The sequence below is a fragment of the Centrocercus urophasianus genome, unplaced genomic scaffold (genome assembly GCF_019232065.1).
Source record: "Centrocercus urophasianus isolate 14NV4802_14NV808 unplaced genomic scaffold, USGS_Curo_1.0 seq_34, whole genome shotgun sequence".
NCBI lineage: Eukaryota > Metazoa > Chordata > Aves > Galliformes > Phasianidae > Centrocercus > Centrocercus urophasianus.
In genome coordinates, this window is record NW_024884911.1 from 6318159 (window position 1) to 6340688 (window position 22530).

At 50.9% G+C, this 22530-nt stretch overlaps 1 protein-coding gene across 6 annotated transcripts in view; it reads right to left on the bottom strand.

Annotated features, from left to right (window-relative positions):
- The window catches only part of GPSM1 (G protein signaling modulator 1), a 52335-nt gene that overhangs the window by 26173 nt on the left and 3632 nt on the right, over positions 1 to 22530 (bottom strand). For 5 of the 6 annotated variants that reach the window (XM_042830791.1, XM_042830790.1, XM_042830787.1 and 2 more), the window contains exons 2-9: positions 8956 to 9177; positions 8371 to 8506; positions 7945 to 8087; positions 6951 to 7074; positions 6188 to 6303; positions 5814 to 5969; positions 4600 to 4708; positions 1920 to 2046 (exon numbers count right to left, since the gene is read on the bottom strand). In XM_042830791.1, the coding sequence (XP_042686725.1) occupies positions 1920 to 2046; positions 4600 to 4708; positions 5814 to 5969; positions 6188 to 6303; positions 6951 to 7074; positions 7945 to 8087; positions 8371 to 8506; positions 8956 to 9177 (1133 nt within the window). Of the gene's footprint in view, positions 1 to 1919; positions 2047 to 4599; positions 4709 to 5813; positions 5970 to 6187; positions 6304 to 6950; positions 7075 to 7944; positions 8088 to 8370; positions 8507 to 8955; positions 9178 to 15576; positions 15656 to 22530 lie in introns of those variants that run through there. The other variant, XM_042830789.1, reaches the window with a different exon arrangement.

A 22530-nucleotide genomic window follows, 5' to 3' on the forward strand; every position in this document is an offset into this window, starting at 1 on the left:
CAGTGCAGTGCACACAGGTGGCACTGCCAGCAGGATGCCCGAGGAAGGGCTGGGTGGAGGGCTCCTGGATCACCAGGCACAGCTCATGCCCTTCCGAGCAGCAGTGGATGGGGCAGAGCAGGCAGCCAACCCCACAGGGCACCTCCCAGCACCAGGCAGCACTTCTCACTCTTCACACTAACCTTGACCTCTACAACAAAAATCCCCCACAAACACAGCAAGTTCCCTTCTCTGCAACAGCAAAATCCTATCAGGACTCAATTATTTACTTGCAGTATGTGATAGAGGGCAAGAGCATTTCTCAGGGCCACATATTTGGCATTTAGAGAAGCAGAGACAACCCCTGTTTGCTTGCTACTCCCCAGCTCCATCCATTTGTTGCTCTAAGCTCTGCATGTTTGCATTTCTTCACAAGGTCAATGCTTTCACAAGACTTTTGTAGCACTGTCCCACTTGCCTGGTTTCCAGCTTTGTCTTCTGACATCCAATTGCTCTCAGAACATTAATTAAAATCACAAAGAGCTCAACAAGGAGCCAGAAAATACCAAACACTCCTTTCTCCCCCCATGCCCTCAGTGAAGGGCAGACACAAGGCTTGGAAGCAATCAACCCATGATGGACATGACAACCCGATGGTTTGGCTCAGGGCTTCTCAGCTGCGCAGATTTCCCCAGAACTGAGATTTGCTGTGAAACTTTATCCTACCTGTTTGATGGTATTTGTGCACTTTACAGCATGCCTGCCCTACCCAACCAACTTAGCATCCTTATGAATATGCAGTCATGTTATAGCCTTAAGCTGTGAAAATAACATGAAGGAAAAAAACAAAAATCAGGCTCTCTTTTCTGCAACACCAAAAGGCAGATTGCTCAGAAGCCAACCTGAAGCTCAGCTCCATCTCACCCGGGCTGGAGCACACAGCTTTCCCTACCTCTGACTCCAGCCTTGCACTCTGGGCATGCTCCCTCGCAGCTCCATTTCTCAGGAAAAGCTTTAGCACTGACATAGCAGCTACACCTTCAAGATCAATACACAGAGCAAACACTGCAGGCAGCATCCCATCACCTTCCCTGAGCCAGCTCTCCAACCAGGAAAAAGAACACATTGTCTCAGAAAGCAACTGCACTAACAAGGTCATATTTAATCAGCCTGCACCTCCCAGGATGCGACTTCATTTGTCTGAATTAATGAACCTGTCCACAGCTACAGAGCAACCAGCTTTCATGCCAGGCACACCCAGACACCTATGGTGGCAGCTGCAGGACAGACAGAAGGTCCCCAAGGTGGGGATGTGTCAGGCTGACAGTGAGGACTCATCCACACTGGGCAGCAGGACGGCCCAGAGCAGTAAATGGAACCATTTTGTGTGCCATCATCAAGTCCTGTAGCTTCCAGCTTCAGCATCCCCATAGGTGGGAGCAGCACCCAGCACACCGATGCTCACAACCTGCCTTCAGCTCCTGCTGTAGTCTGATTCCTTAGGTGCTAATCAGGATGACAGCAGCCAAAAATCCCTGCCAGTCACCTTTTGAAAGCTTGTTCTATCAGTCACATCAGCTAAAAGGGTGCTCTACAAGAGACAAAAGCTGGCTTGCTGCTTGGCATGTGAAAGTTCATTCCCAATGCAGATTAATTCCGTTAACTCGCTCTGTGCCCAATTTGGGGTGGATCCTTCCCTGTCCTCACAGCTTATGGCAAGCATAGTGCAGGAGGAGGGAATAAGATGCTGCCCACAGGCCTCGGTCAGAGCAAGGATTTCACACCATCCATGCAATAATGAATGATTCTGCTGAGAAACAACACGCTCTTCACTCTCTTCTTCCTGCAAACATACTGCAGACTCTTTCCTGGTGTTCATATTTCCCTTTATGTCACGCATTTGCACACATCCCCACACCTCACATGGCCCAGATGCTCACCTTGTGCCTCATAGCCAGAGTAAGGACAAGCCATGCCCACATCCTCATCACCAGGGCCCAAGCCGAGGGCTGTCCTGAGCTGGGCCATGTTCACCTGTGCCGTCAGCTCTCCAGTCCGGTCCCCAATCTGTGGGTGAAACCAACCAGGCATTGGTTAAAAGGCAGCAAGCTGTAAGCCAGCAGCCCCTAGCAGAGTGCTGCCTGACCCAAACCACAGCAAACAAATACAGGCATCCTGGAGCACCATCCCAGCCAACTTTTCAACCCCAGACACTCAGGGGTTGGGTGTCCACTGAGGTGTTACAGAACCCCTCCACTCAGAGCCCTGTAGATGTGAACCCAGGAGGGACCCAACCCACACAGAGCTCCAGGACATGGATGTGTTCACACAGTGCCACTCTGCTTGTGCCCTTCTGAATTGACTGAGCATGCTTCACCTGCTGGGATGGAGAGAGGGAAAAACCTGAGATTTCCATTCTACTCCTGGCTTAGAGCTAAAATGGAGACAAAATTCCCATCTCTTAGCAGCATGAAGGAGCTGATGTTGGATATTCAGGAATAGCTCTTTCCAGTGGCTCTTGCTACTTAATGGAGATGCACAGGACAAGCAGCTGAGCGTGCCTCAAAGGTTAACCAGGCATGAAAATGACTGCGCTGCATATCACCAGCCTACACAGAGAGGTCACTCAGAAGCAGCTGCTAATCTTTAGAGAAACAGCTGCCTCTGTTACAGAGAGCCCTTAGCTGCTCCCTTGGAGAAGCCTGAGTCCCCATTAAATGCCTTGCAACAGCTCTTTTGTGGTCCTCTGAGATAGACTGCAGCATGAATCGTCCTAGAACAGAACCATAAATCCCCACATTATTTATGACAAAGCCCTGAGCACCAGTAAAGGGAGGCAGATCAAATAGCTCATCATCAGGCATAAATCCCCTGCCAATTACAAGAGATTTGCTGTTGACATCATCTCCAGAGAAATTACCACGTCCTGGTTAGGTCACACAGTCCTTGATGCTCTATTAAGTACTTCCCTGATTTCCACTCACTCCAAATTCTCTCCAGGGCCCCATCACTGTCAGGGCAGATAACAGTCTGGGCAGCTGCCCCACATGCCATAGCAGAGGCTCTCTGCCCTCAGCTTGGCTGCCTTTGCTCCCCCATCATCCCCACCACACACAGGTGCAAGGAAGGCACTGCTGAGCAGCACCTGAGAGCCTCCAGGACTTGCAGACAGCATCTTCCCTCCCTCCAGAAGGAATTCTGCACAACCTCAGATCACCTTGCAGCAGCCCATGTGGTTGTTCAGAACAGATTTCAAATGTCACCATCAGATGGATGTCAGGGCAGGAGAGGGAAATGGTGACAGGAAATGGGTTTTAAATATTAGTGAGCAGAGGTATAATCTGAATAAGCTTCTCTATGGGCAAAGTGCTGATGCTCACCACAGCAGCACAAGCAACTAACTTGGCTCTCAAGGCAAAATTAATCAGCTTTACAAGAGCATCACTCACTGCTAGAAGCTAATGCAGACCCTCCCCACAAACAGACATGGCCTCTGCACTACTCCATAATTACAGCTGGAGGAGGGGGATTATTGCCACCTGCCATGAGTAACCTATTCCTGACATGCTGCTATCACAGCCATTACACCAGGATGAGAGCATCACCACCAGCCCTCCTACCCTCTCAGGACCCCTATCCCTTCCTCCCTCCCACCACCCCCTGCAAGGCACACAGCCCCCACTGCCTGTCCTGGCAGGCTGGAGCTGGAAAAGCTCATTTGTCCTAAGATGTTCAGGGCCAGAGAACAGTATTTCTCCTGCAGGTCTGATAAGTATAATTAAGTACTTGATTAGGTTGGTATGTCAGCCCTACCCCACCATTCAGCCAATCTCACAGACAGGAGAGCACATAGAGCACTTACATACAGCAATTTCAATTAGTGCTCCAAAAGGTCAATTTCTTCATCTGGAGAACACTAAAGAGGCTGCAGCTGACTTCCACATAACACACTGGAAAGCAAACAATGCCTTCTTGTACATCTGAGCCTGTGCAGAAAAGGCTCCTGCAAACACTTTCTGGTTTTGTACCAGGAAAGCTGCAGCCAGGCAGGCACTTCAGTGGAAGACAGCTGCGTGCCAGAGTATGGCATTGGTGCAGGGTTAGCATAAGGCTGCACTAATCCTGCATTAGCAATCAGTTGTATTTGCACAACACTCGAGTTCACCATGTGGAGCTGGCACCCCTCACCTGCTGCAGCCGCTGGAGGGATGCAAGCATCACTTGGCCAGGTAGGAACCCACTAGGAAAGCAGAACACAGCTGCAACCACAGGGTGCCTGGCAGTCAGGATCTCACAGCTTGCTGCTCAGGACAGAGGTCCTACCAGCAGGCTGGGTGTGCAGGCTGGAGGGCTGCTCCCCAGGTCCTTCCTTGCTTAGGAGGATCAGGTGAGAGCATGGAGTGGCAGATGTACCAGCACTAACAAGGCAGAAGCCTGGGAGCCTCCCATGACAAGAATATTTTCCAGCCAAGCTCTGCAGGCAGCACTCAAGCAGTAGACAGGCAGGAAGTTTATAGGAGCCCTAGCTAGAGAAGAACTACTCCAAAATCAGTTTAGATAGGAAAAAGTCTTCCCACTAGAGAGGACTTGTTCCCTCTGACCTGAGCTACCTTCTCTTACCTCTTGGGAGATTTCAAGATGCTTCCTTGCGAAGTGCAAAGCTTGTTCATGGCTCCCCAGTGAGACGTAGGCATTTCCGAGACTCCAGCAGGCCCTTCCCTCTCCCACCCTGCAAGACAGGAAGCTGTTGACCACAGAAATCCTGGGCAGAGCCCAGCCCAGCACAGCAACCCTTTCACAGCTTCTTCAGGGGCACCTTGAGCCAGCTCTGCTTTCACTCACAGAATATTCTCCTAAGAAACTGAAACACTGTGCAGCTTAATCCCTTACACTAAAGGCAGTGAGGTCATAGGATAAGCAATGGTTTCAGAAATGAGGCTGTACCCATAGCACCCAAAAGCTAGGTGGTGTAGCAAGGACCCAGAACAGCTTGACGTCACACACGAGCATCAATCAGAGCAGAAGTGAGAGCTCCCATCTGCTCTGCACGGATTCCTCTCTAGGGATACACAAGGCATCAACAGGACAGCTATCATCCAGCAAGGGGAAAACACCACAGGGATGCAGTGTCCCCCTGCTGGATACCAGCATGTCACTGGGAAGCCCCTCACCCTGCCCACAGGTGCCTTTGTTTCCAGCACCTGCTTGCACCAGCATGCACAGCCCGACTGCTCAGCACAGCCTGCTCAGCTCTGCCAACGTGCAGATGTGGGGGGTGAAGGAATAAAAAAAGCACATGGGGGCGCAGGGGGAGGTTCAGCGTGACTGCAACTCCCTCCTCAGAGGTTGGGGCGGGTTGATCAGCATTTAAACACTTTTCTTGTCACCCAGTTCAATGCCTTCTGCTCACGGGGCGTGTTCCCAGAAATGAAGGAGCCCACAGGATGCACCCCCACAGCATGATTCACCCTTGGGTGGGATTAGATCCTCCCCGAGCAGATATTGCCCTGACGGTGCTCCCATTTGTGTGTCTCTGCTCCATCTAGTGGAGGACACCCAGCTTCCCAGAGCTGCTGGCAGCGATGCTGAACAAGAAGGCACAGCCATGAGGACACGATCTCTGGGTTTCAGTGGGATAAAGGTCTCGTTCACATCATTTTTACTCCCCTGACAAACAATAGGACTAAAAATCACATCCTGAGAGACTGCTAAAGACCTTCAGTATTACGCATTGCTACTCCTCATCTCCAGCAGTGCACAGCAATAAATGACCAAGACAGGACAGTGCTCAGAGCCCAAGAACAGAGAAGCCACTCCTAGAGGCATTTCCTTACCTGTCTCCCAGCTCCTGAGCTATCACCAAGTGTTTTAGATGGTACTCAATTGCTTTCTCATAGTCTTGAAGCAGTGTGTATGTGTTTCCAAGACTGTAGCATGCCTGGGCTTCTACTGCTTGGTCTTTGAGTTGTCTGGAGAGTTGGAGTGTCTTCCTGGATGGGTGGAGACAAGAGAGCTGGTCATTGCAAGGCAGCAGAACATCCACACGTACGTGGCATCGGAGCTGGAAGGTGGTGGCACTGCTTGCTGCTGCCAGGCATCACACAGGCAGCTGGCCACCAAGTCCCATCATCTCCCCTTAGGCCTATGAATCCACTGGGGTTTTGCAGGGAACATCTGCTCCAAGTCTGCCTCAATTCCTGGCACTTACTTGTAGTATTCGGCAGAGATGTCAAATCTCCCAAGGAAGATGTGTGCATTGCCCAGGTTGCTGTATGCTCTCCTCTCGGCTGCTTTGTCCCCAAACTCCTTGGCAATAGCCAGGCGCTGCAGCAGACACAGATCAGTGAGTTACAGCTGGCACTGCCAGGCTTGTGTTACACAGCAACCCTGCTGGGAGATTAGCTTCTTTTGTTTTGCAACATTTCACACCCAGAAATGCTGTGGTGCATATGCATATCAGGGCTGCATCCAGAGCAGCTCTGGCAGGGTCCGACTGCCCAACATGCTCAGCACCCTCTGCTTTGAAAGAAGCAGTGTCAGCTCTCAACATGAAACTTCTAATTGCATTTGAATTGGGGCAGGGATTGTCTCCTCTCACCCCTCCTAAAAGCTTCACAGAAAGTAGCTGTGCTCTACAAACAACAATTATTCCTGATCAACAGCTCTTTCAGCGGCTTAATTAAATTCATGGCTTGCATTTATTAAAATATAGACTGGCACAAATTAAGCACAGAAAAGCCTTTCCTAGGCCCAGCTGCAAACTGCCCTTAGAAATCTCCTTGGTTTCCAAGCCAACAGCACCCTTCCCTTGCGCTGCTCATCAGGTGCTGATGAGGAATGCAGAAAGGCAGCACTGCACATCAGGGCAGGGGCTGACACACATGGGGGTCTGTGCCCCCCAGGGCTGAGCAGAAACCCCGCTCCCTATCAGCCCTCCCAGCCCCCAGGATGATCCCCACGTGCTTTCCCACCTCCTTGTGGAAGGCAATGGCTTCGCTGAAGTTGCCCAGCAAGTACTGCGTGTTGCCAAGGTTGCCATAAGCACGGCCCTGTGCAGCCCTGTCCCCCAGCTCCTTCACCAGGGACAGGTTCCTCCTGCAAGGAAGCAGAGCAATATTTGTCCTCCTGCAGCCACCCCACAGCACAAAGGTTGCTATGAGCATCAGAGAAGAGATATAACCTCCAACAGGGCAGGAATGAACCTGGGGATAAGGGAAGATCCATATTGCCTTGTTATGGTTCTTCCCAGCACACACAGAGCTCCTGGTTGGCACAAATCTAATCACTGTGCAACATGCATCACTCACTGGGGAAGGGCCAGTGAGCCATACATCAGCACTAACACATCCTCAGATAGGAGACGACCAATGCAAGATCTTGGTGTTCTCTTCATATAAAAAGGCTGTTTAAAGAACACCTGTGTTACTGAAACAAAGCTGAGATAGTAGGAGAAAACCACTGGCCTAAAAGCAAGTCGGACAATAACCTTCCTGTGCTGGACACCAGAGTGAGCTTTACAACTGCTTATGAAAGAGAAGGATGTTACAGCAGGATGAACCACAGATCCCTTAAAAGGGAAACACGGCTTCAAAGGAAAAGCCTCATCCTTTGGGAGAAGCAACTCTGTGGCCACAGCAAGAAGTGCACAGGGATCCATTCCCACCAAGGCCAGCAGAGAGCAGCAGGGGCTGCAGGAGCTCTCCTCCCAGGCTGAGGAGCTGACTATTGAACTTTAGTGCATGCAAAGCCAAGCTGCAAAGGCTTTTATTGAGGCAGTAGTAGGAAAAGTATTAGCTCGAGCTCTATAAAACATGCAGCCCTTCCCTCACTTTCCTTAGGATGAATTCATTAGCGTACCTTGGCACCTCACAGCTGGAGGAATATTCTTACTTGGTAACAGCATTTTATCAGTGACTGATGCCAGTTCCCTGCAGCACAGAGGGGTGTCCACACTTAAATACTTACTCATAGTATTCTGAAGCTTTCTGTAGCGTCTCCTTGACTTCTTGAGGCAGGTAGCCCGGGTCCTGGGCCATGTTCCAAGACAAATGCTTTCCCTTGGCATGGTAAACATTTCCTATGTTATAGAGTGCTCTGGCTTCACCTATCTAAAAGGAAGAAGAGCAAGATGCAGCAAGGCATTACTCTCCCCATTCCAACATGGCCTTTTCCTCCATCGCTGGGCAAAGTTGCTCAGTCATAACCAGGGAGCCCACCTTCTCCTTTACCACCCTCACTGCCTGGCCAGCTTTTCCTATCAGATGCAGTCAGAAGGAAGTCTGACATCCCAGCTCCTGCCACAGCTCACCTCCACCACGTCCACATCTGCTTGAAGGTGAGTTAATTTTCAAGATAGGAAGTGTTTCCTGCTGGATGCTACAAAGCAGTTACCTTGTCTCCTTGCTCCTGAGAAATGTCCAGGTGTCTCTGGCAACAAACAACAGCTTCATCAAACTGCCCAAGTATTTTCAATGTATTCCCGAGGTTGCCGCTTGCCTTGGCTTCTCCAATGCGGTCCCCAATGGTCCTACAAACGACCCAAAGAAGGGAAAATTTCATAGAGCTGACAGACATTTTATTCACCAACTGTTGTGGGCAAAACTCAAGTTATAGCAAGCAAAGTTGTAGCAAACACCACACGGTAGGGACACCATGGTGTCCCCACGACGCAGTGTTCTGATGACACTCTTGTTCACTGTTTTACTTAGTTGGAGAGTTCTAATGACCTCAGGTGTGCTTCCCATGAGTGCCTGAGGAGGGAAGAATCAGGCACTGCCCTGCTCTTGCTCCAGCCGCCCTCCTCCATATTCCTTCCTCTGCCTCCCGAGTTCTTTACACAACAGTGAATTCCACACCTCAGAGCTAGCTTGGATTCTCCTTTCTAAAGCAGATTCCCTCAGGCTGTTGGGTTCAGATGCCACAGAACTTTCCTTTGCTCAAAGTCTGATTAGGATGAAGAAAGGCCAACATGCTTACCTGGCCAGTGTGAGGTCATGCTTATGGTACTCCAGGGCCTTGGAGTACTCCTTCAGGTAGAAATAGGCATTGCCCAGCTGGCTGTAGATGGCACTGAGAGTCTTCAGGTCCTCTGTCCCCACCTGCACGGCTGCTTCAAAGAAGGCTGCCCCAGCTTTGAAGTCCCCTGCCTTACACAGACGCTCTCCTTCCAGGGCCAGCTCCAGGCACGACGCTTCCATTCTGCCAAAAGCAAGATACTCACCTTCAGAGATTTTAGACCTGGTGTGCCCATGTCACCATGCGGTATTGAAAAGCCAACTCAGCTCACTGCATCAAGAAAAACTCCTGCATGTGAGACAGAAGCACCCAGAGCTACAAACTGCACCTGTGAGCAGCCACAAGCAGCCCTTGAGTTCATGGTAGGAAGCAGGACAAGGAACTCGTGCCACCCAGCACCCGCATTGCGTGCTGGCATCCTGAGCATAGCATGGCATCTGCTCTTCTTCCAGGGGGTGCCAAAGCCTCACACCCAGGCTGCTTGTGTCTATGCTGCTTCCTCAGGGGAACAGAGAGGGCAGCCAAAGCCCAACATCTCCTCACTGGATACCAGAGCAACGCTGGGCTGCACAGAACTCTCTGGCTGAGCAGCAGGGCTGCTTTCCATTAGCTCTGCCTGTCATTTTTTCCACAGGCATTCTGCATGTCAGCCTCCAGGAGAGCTGCTCTCCCTCCTGTTTCTCAACACCTTTGGCAGCAGTGCAAGCTGGGCTGCGAGCACAGAGGAGCAAAGCTGCTGCCACTGACTCAAGGGAAGGGAATGCCCTCCTCCCCACTGAGTCCTACATCACAGCCATTCCCAGGAGCTCAGAGCAGCCTCACACCCACCAGAACAGGGCACACTTATGAGAGCTTATGTTTGAAAACTCAGCCCCTGCACAAGTTGGGGATGAATGCAGCGTGTTCCTGCGTCTCTGCTCAGAGCCTTCTCTTTGCTCTTTTTGGCTTTTTTCCTTTCTGCTTCATGTATTTTAAAAACCCAAAGCCACATAGGTCAAAGGCAGACATCCGCTCCGAAAAATTACAGCTCACTCATCCTGAGTCAGAAAAGCAAGGGTCAGACTGAAGATGATAAACACTCAAAGGAGGTTTTAGTTCTATTCTCAGCAAAACAGTGCTGCAGGGGGCTTGGCTGTGCTACGCAGACTGAGAACAACACACTCACTCACATGGGTGGCCACAGCCCCACTGCTGCCCCCTATACAGGCACATGTGGAGCACTGAGAGATGCCTCCCCCAAAAATCACCCTCACAACACATCCAGGCCCAGCCCTGCAACCTCCCCCATCTCGCTGCTCTTTGGCCCCCAGAGCCACCAAATAACAGCAGGGAGAAAGGAGCTGTTTCACAACCCCTGAGAGCTCCCACCTCAACCCAGAGAGCTCCTCCACAGCCCCCACCCAAGGGGCTATTTTGCATGTGCAAGAAGGATCCTTGCAGTGCCAGTACAGCTTTGCTCCATGCCTGAATCCCTGTTTGATACAGGAAAAAGGAAAATGTTTAACTGTTGGTACTAAAAATGTTTAACTCCTCTCCACAGATCATTGAGCCAAGCCACAAGAAAATTAGTAAGAATGAGCTTCTGCTGCAGTGTGTTGAGTTCAAGGGGCCCATTGCAGGATCATGGCAAGCTGTGTGGTTTGCAGATCACTAGAGCAGGCAGCTGGTGTCCCTGTCTGGCACTGACAGGCATCTGCCAACAGCCCCTAAGAAGGTTGGGGACTGGAGAAAGAAAAAGAGCACCTAAGTGAGCAAAAATAAATTCAGGCAACTTAGCAGAGAAGAAACTTGAAAGAACTCAAAATGGGGGGATGGAGCCACTGTCACAGAAACTGAGTTCCAGCTGGGAGGCTGCAGACAGAAACACACTCTGCATTATTTCATTTCACATTTCAACAACCAAAGCTCATCCTGCTAACCAGGCTCTCTTTAGCAGCCTGAGTTCACCCGACACAGAGTCTAAGAACTGAGCTGGAGAACAGCTTGCCTAATTCATGGCATTGCAGTCATGGACTGACCACAACTGTTGTGTGATCTGAACAGTGATGGTTCCCCACCCTGCAATAGCAGAGCCCAGATGAGTATTCCAAGGGCAGCATCCTGCTCAGCCTCCATTTGCAGGTGGAAGCATTGCCAGAAGCACACAGCATGCCTCAGCTCTGCCCTGGCACACACACAAACCTGTGCACACTCACACTCCCCAGGAGCTTTCCTGGTACTTGGGCACACAGCAGTGACACAGCCCTCCAGTGCAAGCAGCCTAATGGAAATCTGTTTGCCCTTGAACAGGCTGCTCAGCAGCATATCTGCCTTATCTAATTAGCATCACTGCTCAGTTCGGGACCTCAGCACACCAGGGAGGGAGGGGAGATTGTTCCACGCTCAGCCAAACCTCTGCTACCATGTGAAAGGGACAGGAGCTGTAGACAGCAATGCTAAACAGAAGCACAACCCACTCCTGCAACTCGCCTGCCCTTCCCACAGCCAGGGCTAATTCCAGGAAGCAACGCAGCGTGTAATTCAGTCACCACAGGTTTTAAAAGCATTCAGAAACACAACACAAAGAGCACAGGAAGCAACTAAATGTTCAGCAACAAACAGCCTCACACACCCCACCGCTGCATGCCCAGCAGCTTCCATTGGCCAAAGCTGAACTGTGAGAAACAACGAGGCTGATTTCAGCAGAAGAGGGGCATCTGCCATTCAAGTGAGCCAATCTGAACCAGCCTTGAATAAACTGAGTCAGACAGACTCAGGGAGCCCCATTTCTTCCCACAAAGCCCCTTCCTACCTCTTCTTCTGCAGCTTGCGCATTTTCTGGACATAAACCCAGAGCTCCAAACCCACGGGCAGGAGGAGGGAACAAGGCTGAGGACCACCAGGCACAGTCCTGCAGACAGCTCTCACTGCAGAGCTCACCAGGGGGAGCTGGGGTTTGGAAGATGTTGATGGCATCTTCCAATTCACACAACCCGCACTGCTCTCCAGTTTTCACTCCATCCACTTGGGCAGTGTTACCAGCAATCTGATTGAGTCCAGAGCTTCACTAATGCTTCACTTCTTCCCTCTCCTGTATGCTGTCCTCAGGAGAGGGGAAAAGGAGCACTGCTTGTGCTTTGAAAGACCTAGAGAAAGTAACATCCTCTTCCCTCTAAGTAGAACATCCTTTGTCATCTGCTGGTTTCACATATAAGAGGGGTGAGTCCACAGCCAAAATCCAGAAACGAAAGAGTCCTGGCTCATTCACATGTTCAGCACTGCCCAAAGAAGAAGGGCTCCGGATGAACCCAAGAGATGATCAGATCCAAGGCAAGCACTCATCTCCTTTCAGAATTGGTTTCTTCCCACTGCACCTTGCCTCTGTAACTGCACCAGCTGCCCCTGCCCATGTCACTGCTGCAGCCAGAGCTCCTGGTGCTGCATATCTCTTCTTGTCAGGAGAGGAGCTCAGAGCTGCTCCAGAACAGAAGACATCACCAGGCAGAATCACACAGCAGCTCAACGGTCTCTGAAGAGGCCTCATCTGTCAGCTCCAGGAATGGAACGAGAAGCTTCCAGAGGCCGGGACCAAGCAGAAGGCAGATCCCATGCACACACACCTGCCCAGTTAGTTGGCCTCCTAAACATCCCCGTGTGAGAAGGCACAGCTCTCTATCCCCTCACCCTGTGCTGACACCCAGGCAGAGTGCCTGGGCTCAATTCTACCTCAGCAAGCACCTACTGCTCATCCTTAATTCCAGAAAAGAAGATTCACTCCTTCCTGAGCCAGCAAATTGCTGCTGAGAAGCTGAAGGTGTCGGGCCATATGGCGTGGTTCAGAGGTGACTCTGCAGAACACGAGCTGCTTTTCTTCCTTCCACAGCTAAGACGTCAAAGCCTGTAAATGCAATTCCAGTGCATGCAACCTCTTTGCTAATAGCACAGTATGGGGAAGAAAAACAGAAGGACGATGGAGTCCAAAGGAGCAGCCTTGCCCCTGCCCTAAGTGCAAACCACATGCAGAGATCTGCACCTTCTTCCAGACAGGCAGGACTTCCAAGTGGCAGAAAACATCCCAAATCACAGGCATTCAGGAGAGCCTGGTGGCCTTCCCAGCTCACAGCAAGAGCACAAGCACAGCAAAATGATTTTCCCTGAATGCATGGAGTTGACTGAGAATGTCAAATCCAAACAAGTCAGGATAGGGTTTTAAAGACCCCTATTGTAATGTAGGAATCAGAACACCACTGTGTGTATTGGGGAGGGTCCCAGCAACAGCTCCCAATGGGAGCACCAAGCAGGTCCTGTCGCTGCACTGCATGTGAGCTATGCACACAGCCACAGGGCTGCAACCAGGGCAGCTCTGGGAGCACTTGGCTCCTTATGCAAAAGGTACCTAACGTGGGGCGATGCAGGCATTTAAGAAACAACAGCAAAAAGACCACGTTTATCAGAAGCAATTGGAGGCCAAGCATGAAGCAGTTTGGCCACAGATGAGCTCTGCAATCTGCACTGTATTCTATTGGGAGACACACAAATGAAACAGCACCACTCACTGCTCAGCCCCATCACTGCAACAACAGGAGCGTGCATCACTGCTGGCACACAGCAGGCAGAAGGACCCCTTCCCTCTGCCTTAACTTCAGCTCAGGAGGATGGCTGTAATCTGAAGGCAGGAAGAGCTGAGAAGAACAGGAAGGGCTGATATTGCCGTTAACAACAAGATCTCACAGGGTCATCCATCACTGTCAGACAGCAGCTAATGACAGCACGGCACAGACTGTCTTTTGGCTGCCTGGCAAGGTACTGAAAGAACAGAGAGCAAAAGATGTTCCTTCACAAGGGGTGCGCAGGCAAGGCACTCATAGAGCAACACCTTCAGTATAGAGAAGGCAGCGAAGGGCCCAGGAATGCTGAGAACACTGCCAGGCAAGAAGCAAAGCAGAACAGCACCAGGTGCTACTGGTGCCATTAACACTTATTGCCTTTGCTGTCAAAACAGCTCTATCTCTAGGATTTCTGTGATGATCCATGTCCCCATATGGGGGAACACTACTCTTGGAGCTACACTGCAGCACCCCAACCACCCGCTCTTCCCAAATCTTTGCTTTTCCCTTGCCAAACACTGCATGGATAACTCCTACTTGTCCTCTCCCTGCTCACCCACAGAACAGCACAGAGCCACGCTACCTGTGGCAGAAGCAGGCAGCCTGAGGCACACAAGAAGGTATTTTCACTGCGGTCTCAATAAAGGGAATCCAAAGGGGAAAACAACAAGGTGTTCTGGAAGCTGCTGGGGCCACGTGCTGGCTCCTCTTCCACTCACTGATGGTAGCATCCGTGCTCAACAGTACTCATTTCAGTTAATTGCCACCTACCGTTAGCTGCAAAGTACTTACAAGGAATTCAATTCCACTGCATATTTGCCAATAAATACCAAATGACAGCAAGGAAGACAGCTGTATTTAGCTGCATTCACTCTCTGATTAGTAGAGCTGAATAAAACACCATTTCAACTCTCAGTGGCTCCAACAAGCCGCGTCATCATCAGCAATTTGAATCCACCCCCCCCTCAATGTCTGCTCAGAAACCCAAGGCACTCAGTGCTCCCTGCTGCAAGCACCTCCCAGCCTCAGCAGTGCCCATCCAACAGCAAACCCATGAGGATGAGCAGGAGAGAAGAGAATGTAAGGTCCAGAGCCCAAGGCTCAATGCAGCAGAGTGAGGGATTTGCAGGAGGTGACTACATGGAATCTCCCAGCACAGCACCTCCTGCAGCAGGAGCAGAATGAAGTGCAATTGTGCCTATTGCTTGTTAGAGATTTCACTTCCCAGGTGCCACGCAACAAGTTTAAACCATGGTACTCCAAAATTACTCAAACATTAAAAGGATCACGATGGGATCTAATTAACTGGCAGCACTGGAGATGGTTCAGTTGGGATTAAGGTGCAAATGTGAATTTCTGTTGATCCTGGTTAACTCTTTCACTCACTACTCATGCTCAACACACTTAGATGTAAAAACTTCACAGTGACTAAGAGAATTCATGATTAAGGAGGTTCCAATTTGGACATCAGCCCACCAAGAAACGTTCTGACTCCCAAACTGAACAGACCCGTGGAAAGGTACGGATCAAGCAAAGTGTCTTGGAAGAGGAACAGTGCAGGAGAGCTCCCTCTCAGGAAGAGCCCTGCTGCAACAGGATGTGCAGTGTGGTCACTGTGTGTATCAGACCAGCTCACTGCTCTGAGCACAACCAGGAAAGCTTCCTGAGCTCCCCACGAGCCTGCAGCTCTCTTGCACAGCGCTGATGCCATCAATGAAATTAATCCATCACGCAGCAACAAAACAACACTCAGGGGATGATTTCTCCAGAAGCAGAGCGCTATTTCCTTCAGTCACTTCCAGAAACCAGAGGGCAACAGAGGACATGCAGTCTGAATGGCTTTTCATTATAACATTGCTTTGGCAGTTGGGTCAGCGCTTCCTCTCACTAAAATATACGCTGCGATTTAAATCAGCACGCTGCCCCTGCTACAAAACACAGAGTTCCAATTACAGCATACATCAAAACCAGCTATGTTTACAAGCAGTTGACTCACCAGCAGCGATACAATGAGGACAGCTGACCTGCTTACTCTGTTCTTCCTGTGCTGCTCAGCTTCTTTCACCCACTGACACACAAGGCTGCGTTCACACCAAGTTTGGCACTGAAAATGGCTTCTCCTTCCTCTCAGCTGCCAGCTGCTCCTGCCTTGGAGCACAGACCCAGGAAAACCACCGCAAAGTGAAGAGATGCTGCCAAGTGCCAGCAAGGACAGGGGTCACCATGTGGATAACCCCTGCCTGCCAGCCCCTGCCTGCAGCCCACAGCCCCCACATACAGGCAGCCTCAGCCTGCCTACACCTGCCCAGCTCCAACAGCTGCCTCTCTACTGCCCACAGACCCATGCGAACAGAGCATCGTGGTGCAGGGTAACAGGTAATGATAGCAAAGTTCACAGCGTGCTTCTTCCACTGAATCCTCAGCAACCTACAGCCAACTGGTTCTGTTCCCTTCCTGTCTCTCCTGCTCCTCTCAGCCCCCAACTAAGCACTATGCACCAGGAGAGGCCTTTGGGATCCTTCTGAAAGCATCCCTTGAGTCACCAGGCAGCAAGCCAGGGAGATGCTGAGCAATCAGAGCTCACCTAGATACCTCTGAAGCAACAGCACTTCCATTGGAAGGAGTTTAATGTGTCCTTAATGGTAGGAACAGCACAGACTCAGCCACCCTCCGTAGGACCCACCAAAAACAATCAGCAGAAACACAGCAACTGAGCGTGGTGCATCCAAAGAGGCAGCAACCCCAACACTGCTGCTCCCCATGTCTGTTTCACAGCCACAGGGCACCTCCTGGTTTTCCTAAACAAAATATCCACATGTCTGAAAAGAAAGCAGTTCTCCTGAGAGCTCCAATATCCACCAGGGAGCCCCACAGCCCCCACCAACATCCCTAAACAGCCTATGCAGCCTCTCTGTACAAACCCAGACTCAGCAGAACCACAGCAAAAGTGCTTTTGGGTTCTTGGTGACATTATGGAAATCCCTACATGCACCATCAGCTTTAATCTGCATGCTCATAAGGCAAAGTATGGCAGCACACCCAGCCAGCCAGGCCTCACAGCAGCACAGCTCACGTGCAAGGTGAGAATTACGCACTGCTTTGGCAACCTGAGCAGAACAGACCCACTGTCTAGCACTGTGCATTGGTGTCTGTTGGCTCTGTGGGATAACCTGGAGCTCCAGCACTCTGCAAGCTGCTGTTCGTCCTTCCAGAGCATCATTCAGCATCGCTCTCTGCTGCATTCCCCAGAATTTTTAGCACTTCTGTCCTAACATATCTTCACAGACAGCATCTGCCCTGGAAACACTTGGCAGCACTGCAATGAACAGCTGTATGGAACAAGAGCTTGGAGGCAAATCCCTGCTCATGGCCAGACACTGCATTGCGTGAGATTCTGCTCCAACCAGCCAGTCCCAATGCCAACCCAATAACCCCGTGTTAAAGCATGCAGGCACATAATGCTGGGAGTTTGCTTCAGAGATCAAAGCGTGGCTCATCTTTGCAGCTGGGGTACAGACCCTGGTACTGCTCTTCTATAGCAGGGATTTGTATAAACACATTGTTTCTCGGATATGGCAAGCCCATTAGTAATTTCCCTAATAATTTCCTCCTCACTATCACAAAACAATCGCACACCCTGCCCAAGGCAGCAAGATGGGATGCTGCTTTGGGTTCAGCACAGCCAGAACCCCAGGCAAGGCGCTGCCAGCAGCTGGAGAATCCAAATTAGAGGAACAGTGTTTTGAAAGGTCAATTATCAGTGATGTTCTTCAGAGAAACAGCAGCTGATCTTCTTACTGTGCTGTTTTGCTGTGCACCTCTCCTACAGCCATGCCTGCTGGGTGGGAGGCAGAATCCTATTTCAGTAGGAAAGCATCCCCTTTCCAAACCAACCTTCCTAAAGCTGTGCTCCTCATCCCTTTAACATTCAATTCCATTTTATCCCTCTCTCCCATATTTCTTCCCTGCTGCTGCACATCACAATGCATGGCAAGCATTTGTTACCATGCACATAGAAAGGAAAAAGCCATAGGTTTAATATTCTACCATTTATTACCTGCATGCTAGAAGAACACAGCTGAGGAGCCAGAAGGAGGAGCAGGCAGCAGAGACCCCTCCACAGACCCATTTTGGGTTAAGCCTTTGTTTGAAACCTGCCAGGTATTGCAATGGCTCTGTGCAGCACACAGTCTGCTCTGTAGCACTGAGGAACTCACTGCTCTTCTCTGCCTTTATGCTGCTGAAGAGCGGAGGAAATAACACCAGGGTTACACACACGTCCAAAACAAGGGAGCTCATTTTATACTGGCTCCTCAATAATGCATGCTCTCAGCAAAATCTGCTCCTGCAGAGATGTCTTCATCTGGCAAAGAGATGAAGACAAGGCACAGCAGCAGGCAATGCAAAGAAATGCACCCCAGGAGCACAGGTAGCAGTGACAGGATGACAGAGGGGTGACAAGAGCTTCTCACCTCACTGCATCAGGTGCACATGTAGGAACACCACCAGGACTGAGCAGCTTCCAGGAGCCTTCAGGAGCAGCCACGGCCTCCAGCACACATGGTTTTACTCAGCAATATTTCCAATTTTAAATTCCAATCCCATTTCGAGCTGTTACTTTTCTCTCCCATGCAGGCAAGTGTGTGTATGTGCATATTTACATCTCCTGTCACTGTGCCATGTTCGCCTCAGGCAACCAGCAAAGGGAGAGCTGGCAGCCCTGGTGGATGACTCAGTTGTCTGGAGCTGAGGCTGCACACACTCACTGCCCTTCCCAAAGCTGCAGAAGCACAGCTCCACACGAGGGCAGGACATCAGGCCTCGGTGTCGCAGCTGAGGACAATTTCCCACCCAAGAACATCATTATGGAAGGAAGCACACATTCTGCAGCAGTGCACACAAAAGGGATGGGTGCAGATGACAAAACAGCCACTGTTCCTCCAGCAGAGACAAAAATCAGTCTCCAATCACCCACCTCCTCACACTTGCCCTGGATCACAGCCCTGATGGAAGCAGTCAGTATGAACACTGGCCAAGGGCTGCAGTCTTAAAATCCTGGGCATGTTACTGTGAGCTCATATGCTTTATTATTTGGATCAGAGCAAGAGCTCAGGCACCCAGAGGGACAAACAGGCCAGGAAATGCCTCAAGGCTCACATGGCCTCTCACAGTTCCAGGACATCCATCTGCACTTTAAGATGTGCAAGTCCCAATTCATTTGCCATGAGAAGCCAACCCAAGGGCTGCCCTAAGCACACTGCTCCTCCCTGAATCCAGGAGCACCGATTTGCCAGAAAAGAGAGAAATACACTTGAAGAGATTTTCATCTGTTTAGTCAGTGAGGGTTGTATTTCTGCCTTCAAACTGCAGAAGGGCTGGCCATAAACAAGGCAGATCTGGTGGTATCCACATCTTGCAGCAAGACACGGCCCCCAGTGCCATTTGCACAGTACAACCCCCACAGAAAATAGCTGCTTTGGAAGGGGTTGAATGCTGGTACAGCATCAGCTGTGATAACTTCATAAGAGCTCAGCAGAAGTTGTGTCCTCAATACTTTAGGGAGGACCCAGTTTCCCTCCACCTCCCACAGCAGCAAAGAGACACTCCATCAGCCAGGGCCACCAGACCCCACCCTGCTGCTCCTTCCCTGCATCACAGCCCGTAGGGTGCAGCACTCCCAGCACATTTGCTAGGCAACCTTGCAGGCAAGCAGAGCCTGGTGTTTAGTGCTCCAGGCACACAACCTCCCGTCCCCCCTCCACGTTAAGCAGAACAGCAGCCCCATTGTCACACTGCACAGCACAAGGCTGCATTGCACAGCTTGCTCAGACACCAACCCAGTGCTTCCAACCCACAATTAACCTCACTGATGTGGGTGAGGAAGCACTGGAGGGGAGGAGTAGGAGTCAGGACACTCAGCTCCCAGCTTTGCCACCCTCATTCTCTTTCACCCTGAAGGATGTGCAGATTCTCACCCTTGCAAACAGCAGCTGAACTTCCTAAGAAGGCTGCAACGAAATGCTCATGTTTGCTAAGCACTGAAGAAGCCTGGGATGAATGCAGTCCCCCAGAGCCCACTCACTCCCGTACAGCAGCAGCACAGGACACTGACCACTACTATAGAACAAACCACAGATGACAGTAATTAACAGATAGTCCCAGAGAGATGAACATTAATTGGCGTTTCCCAGCTCTCCTCAGGCACAAATGGATACTCACAGATGAGGCTGTTCTTTGTGCTCCCAGCACTGCAGCGTGGATCACAGGAGAGCTGCCAGGCACCAAGCAGGGGCAGCCTTGTGGTCAGCAAAGCACAAACACACAGCACTCACCTGCCCCAGCTGTGAGCCACAGCTTCCCTTTGGGAGCACAGCACCAGCACTCCCTGCACTGGCACAAGACTCATAAACCCCACAGCCAAGTCCATCCCGCTGCCCTGAATCTGCTGCAATCCAATCCCACTGCAAGAGAAATCCCTTTGCAGGCTGACCAGAGCACACGGCACAAGCAAGGCTGCAAATGAACAAACTGCCCCAGCTCCCCTCGTGGCTCAACAGCAGAGCTCTGCACGGCTGGAGGCAATGTTTGCTCCCACAGGAGCAGCCCCTGTGTGCAGCACTGCACATCTCCCATGGGCACAGCACAGCCAGCGCTCGCAGCAGCTCAGGGAGCAAACTGTGCACATCCACTGATGGCACTGCGTTTCATCCATACATTTTTAAAAGCAGTTTCCAAGTAAGAACATCTGCTCTCGTGTGCAGCCAGGGCTCAACGTGAAATGGCTCCTACATGGGGTTATGTTATTCGTACGAATGTAGGCTTAAAAAAAAAAATGGGGAAATGCCTATTTCTTTTATCTTTCCCCTTCAGCACTCAGAGCTGATGCATCAGCCCCAAACCCCTGGAGGGATACAAGGGGTAGAGAGGAGCAGAAAGGGAGATGAGACCGTCAGCTGTCAGACATTCCAGCAGCTCTTGCAGCTGCACAGACGTCCCAGCAGAGGAAACTTCTTGAGCTGCATCCTTCCTACTCTTAGTATGTAGGGAGAGGCCTATGGCTGCACTGCCCATCATTCCTGGACAAAGTGCTCTCACTGGAGGAAAACTGGGAGTAGAAGATTAAGCTATAGATTTCCACCCTGAAGGGGATGATCAGATAGCAGCACTGCCTTCCAAGTAGCTAATTCAGGGTTTGTGCAACTGCTCCAACACCTGCGGCCTTGCAGAGGGGTCTTATTATCATTTCCTCCAAAACACGTACAAGCTATCAGGTACCAATGAGATACTTCAGCACTTCCCATCCCCAGGTTTCCATGAGGCAGGGAGCAGCCAGGCACACGTGGGATGGGGACATGACACAGCCTTGGGGTTTGGGTACCCAGTTTGGGGCTCAATGCCTCAACAAAGCTGCTCTAAGATCTCATCCCACTCCTGGGGGTGAGCCAAGGCTGCAGCTGCTGCCAGGCCTTGCTGCCCTGCCACTCCACCCCAGGACAAGCCAGCTAAGTACAAGGCAGAGCTACAACTTTGCTCATTTAATAGTGCCCTTGAAACTGCATCGTAATGATAATTGTTCACTTCCTTCCCTTAAGTGGTTGCACAACATGGCTGGGCATTGTTAGAGCAGCTGCAGTGCCTTTCCCTGTTCCCTTACCCACAGCAGCACTGAGGGGGTGGGGGTACCTGCCAGGCTGAGTGTTTGTTACATGCAGGTTCACTGCATTTGTCAACAGGCAGAGCTGCCTCTGGATGCCAGCATCCTTCCTACAAGATCCCACCTGCTTATTTTGCAGGAAGGAAAGAAGATCCCACACACGTCACTTTGTTGCTGAGCCTGCTCTGAAAATCAGCTCCATTGGGGGACATTTAACTAAAAGTATCCTAAAAGAGAAAGAAGCTCAGCAAGTGGGAAAGCTTTCCCATTTAATATGTATCAATAGCCAGGGACCCAGCAGCCCTACTTTGTGGCCAGGTCCTGCAGCCCACACAGGAGGCATTTTTGTTTCAGTGCTTTGGTTGGTGTGCTTTTGTAGCAGGGATGTTGCTTAGAGCTGGTCAGTGGCACACTGAAGGGGGGGGGACAAGGTACAGCAAAGGAGCAGCTTGGAGATAAAACTGTTCCTAAAGCAAAACAGCATCAAGAGTTAAATAAGAAATCCCTCCACCCAAAGGAACTTGCTGCCAAGGGCTTCTGGCTGCGTAAGACCCAAGTTCAAACTTGTTCTTCAGGAAAGCAGAATGCAAGCTGGGACATTACTAAAGTGCAAAAAATACAGAACAGAAAAAACACCTCAGCCACACCAGAACAAAACTTGTATATGCATTTTCTATTCTCTGGTGGCAGAGAGCTGGATCTGCTGGAGAGGGCAGCAGGGCTGGGAAGCCAGAATACAAGGAGACAAGGCCTGAGACGTGCCTGCATGTGCTCCAGGGGTAGCACGAACAGCACGTAGCTGCAGCACACTGACAGTGCTGTTTTATGCTACATCAGGAGCAAACCCAACATCTGGGATGTTCCCATTGCTGGCCTTGAGATAGGGAATGCAAGCTGAGCTGTGGAGCCAGCTCCCAACTCCTTCTCCTGAGTACTTCCATCTCCAGCTTCCCCAAGGCAACACCTGTCCAAATCACAGCAGCACACAGAGGCCAGAATAAAAGGAAGATCACACCATGCTGCATGGACAGAAGGCACACCCTCCCCCCAGAGCTCACACATGTAGCACCAGAAGGAGCTCCCCTCCCTGAGCCCCACAAGCAGAGTGGCAGCAGAATCAATGGGATGCCCAAGGTCCTGCAGGAACACTCATTAAACCTCAGCCACAACTCCCTACCCAAGGCTGGGGCAGCAATGACCCCCCCACAGCAGAGAATGAACTTTCTGCTCAGCTCCAATTCAGGATGACAGCACCACTCGCAAACAGTGAAGCTACCAGTTGCTCAGTGTCCCCAA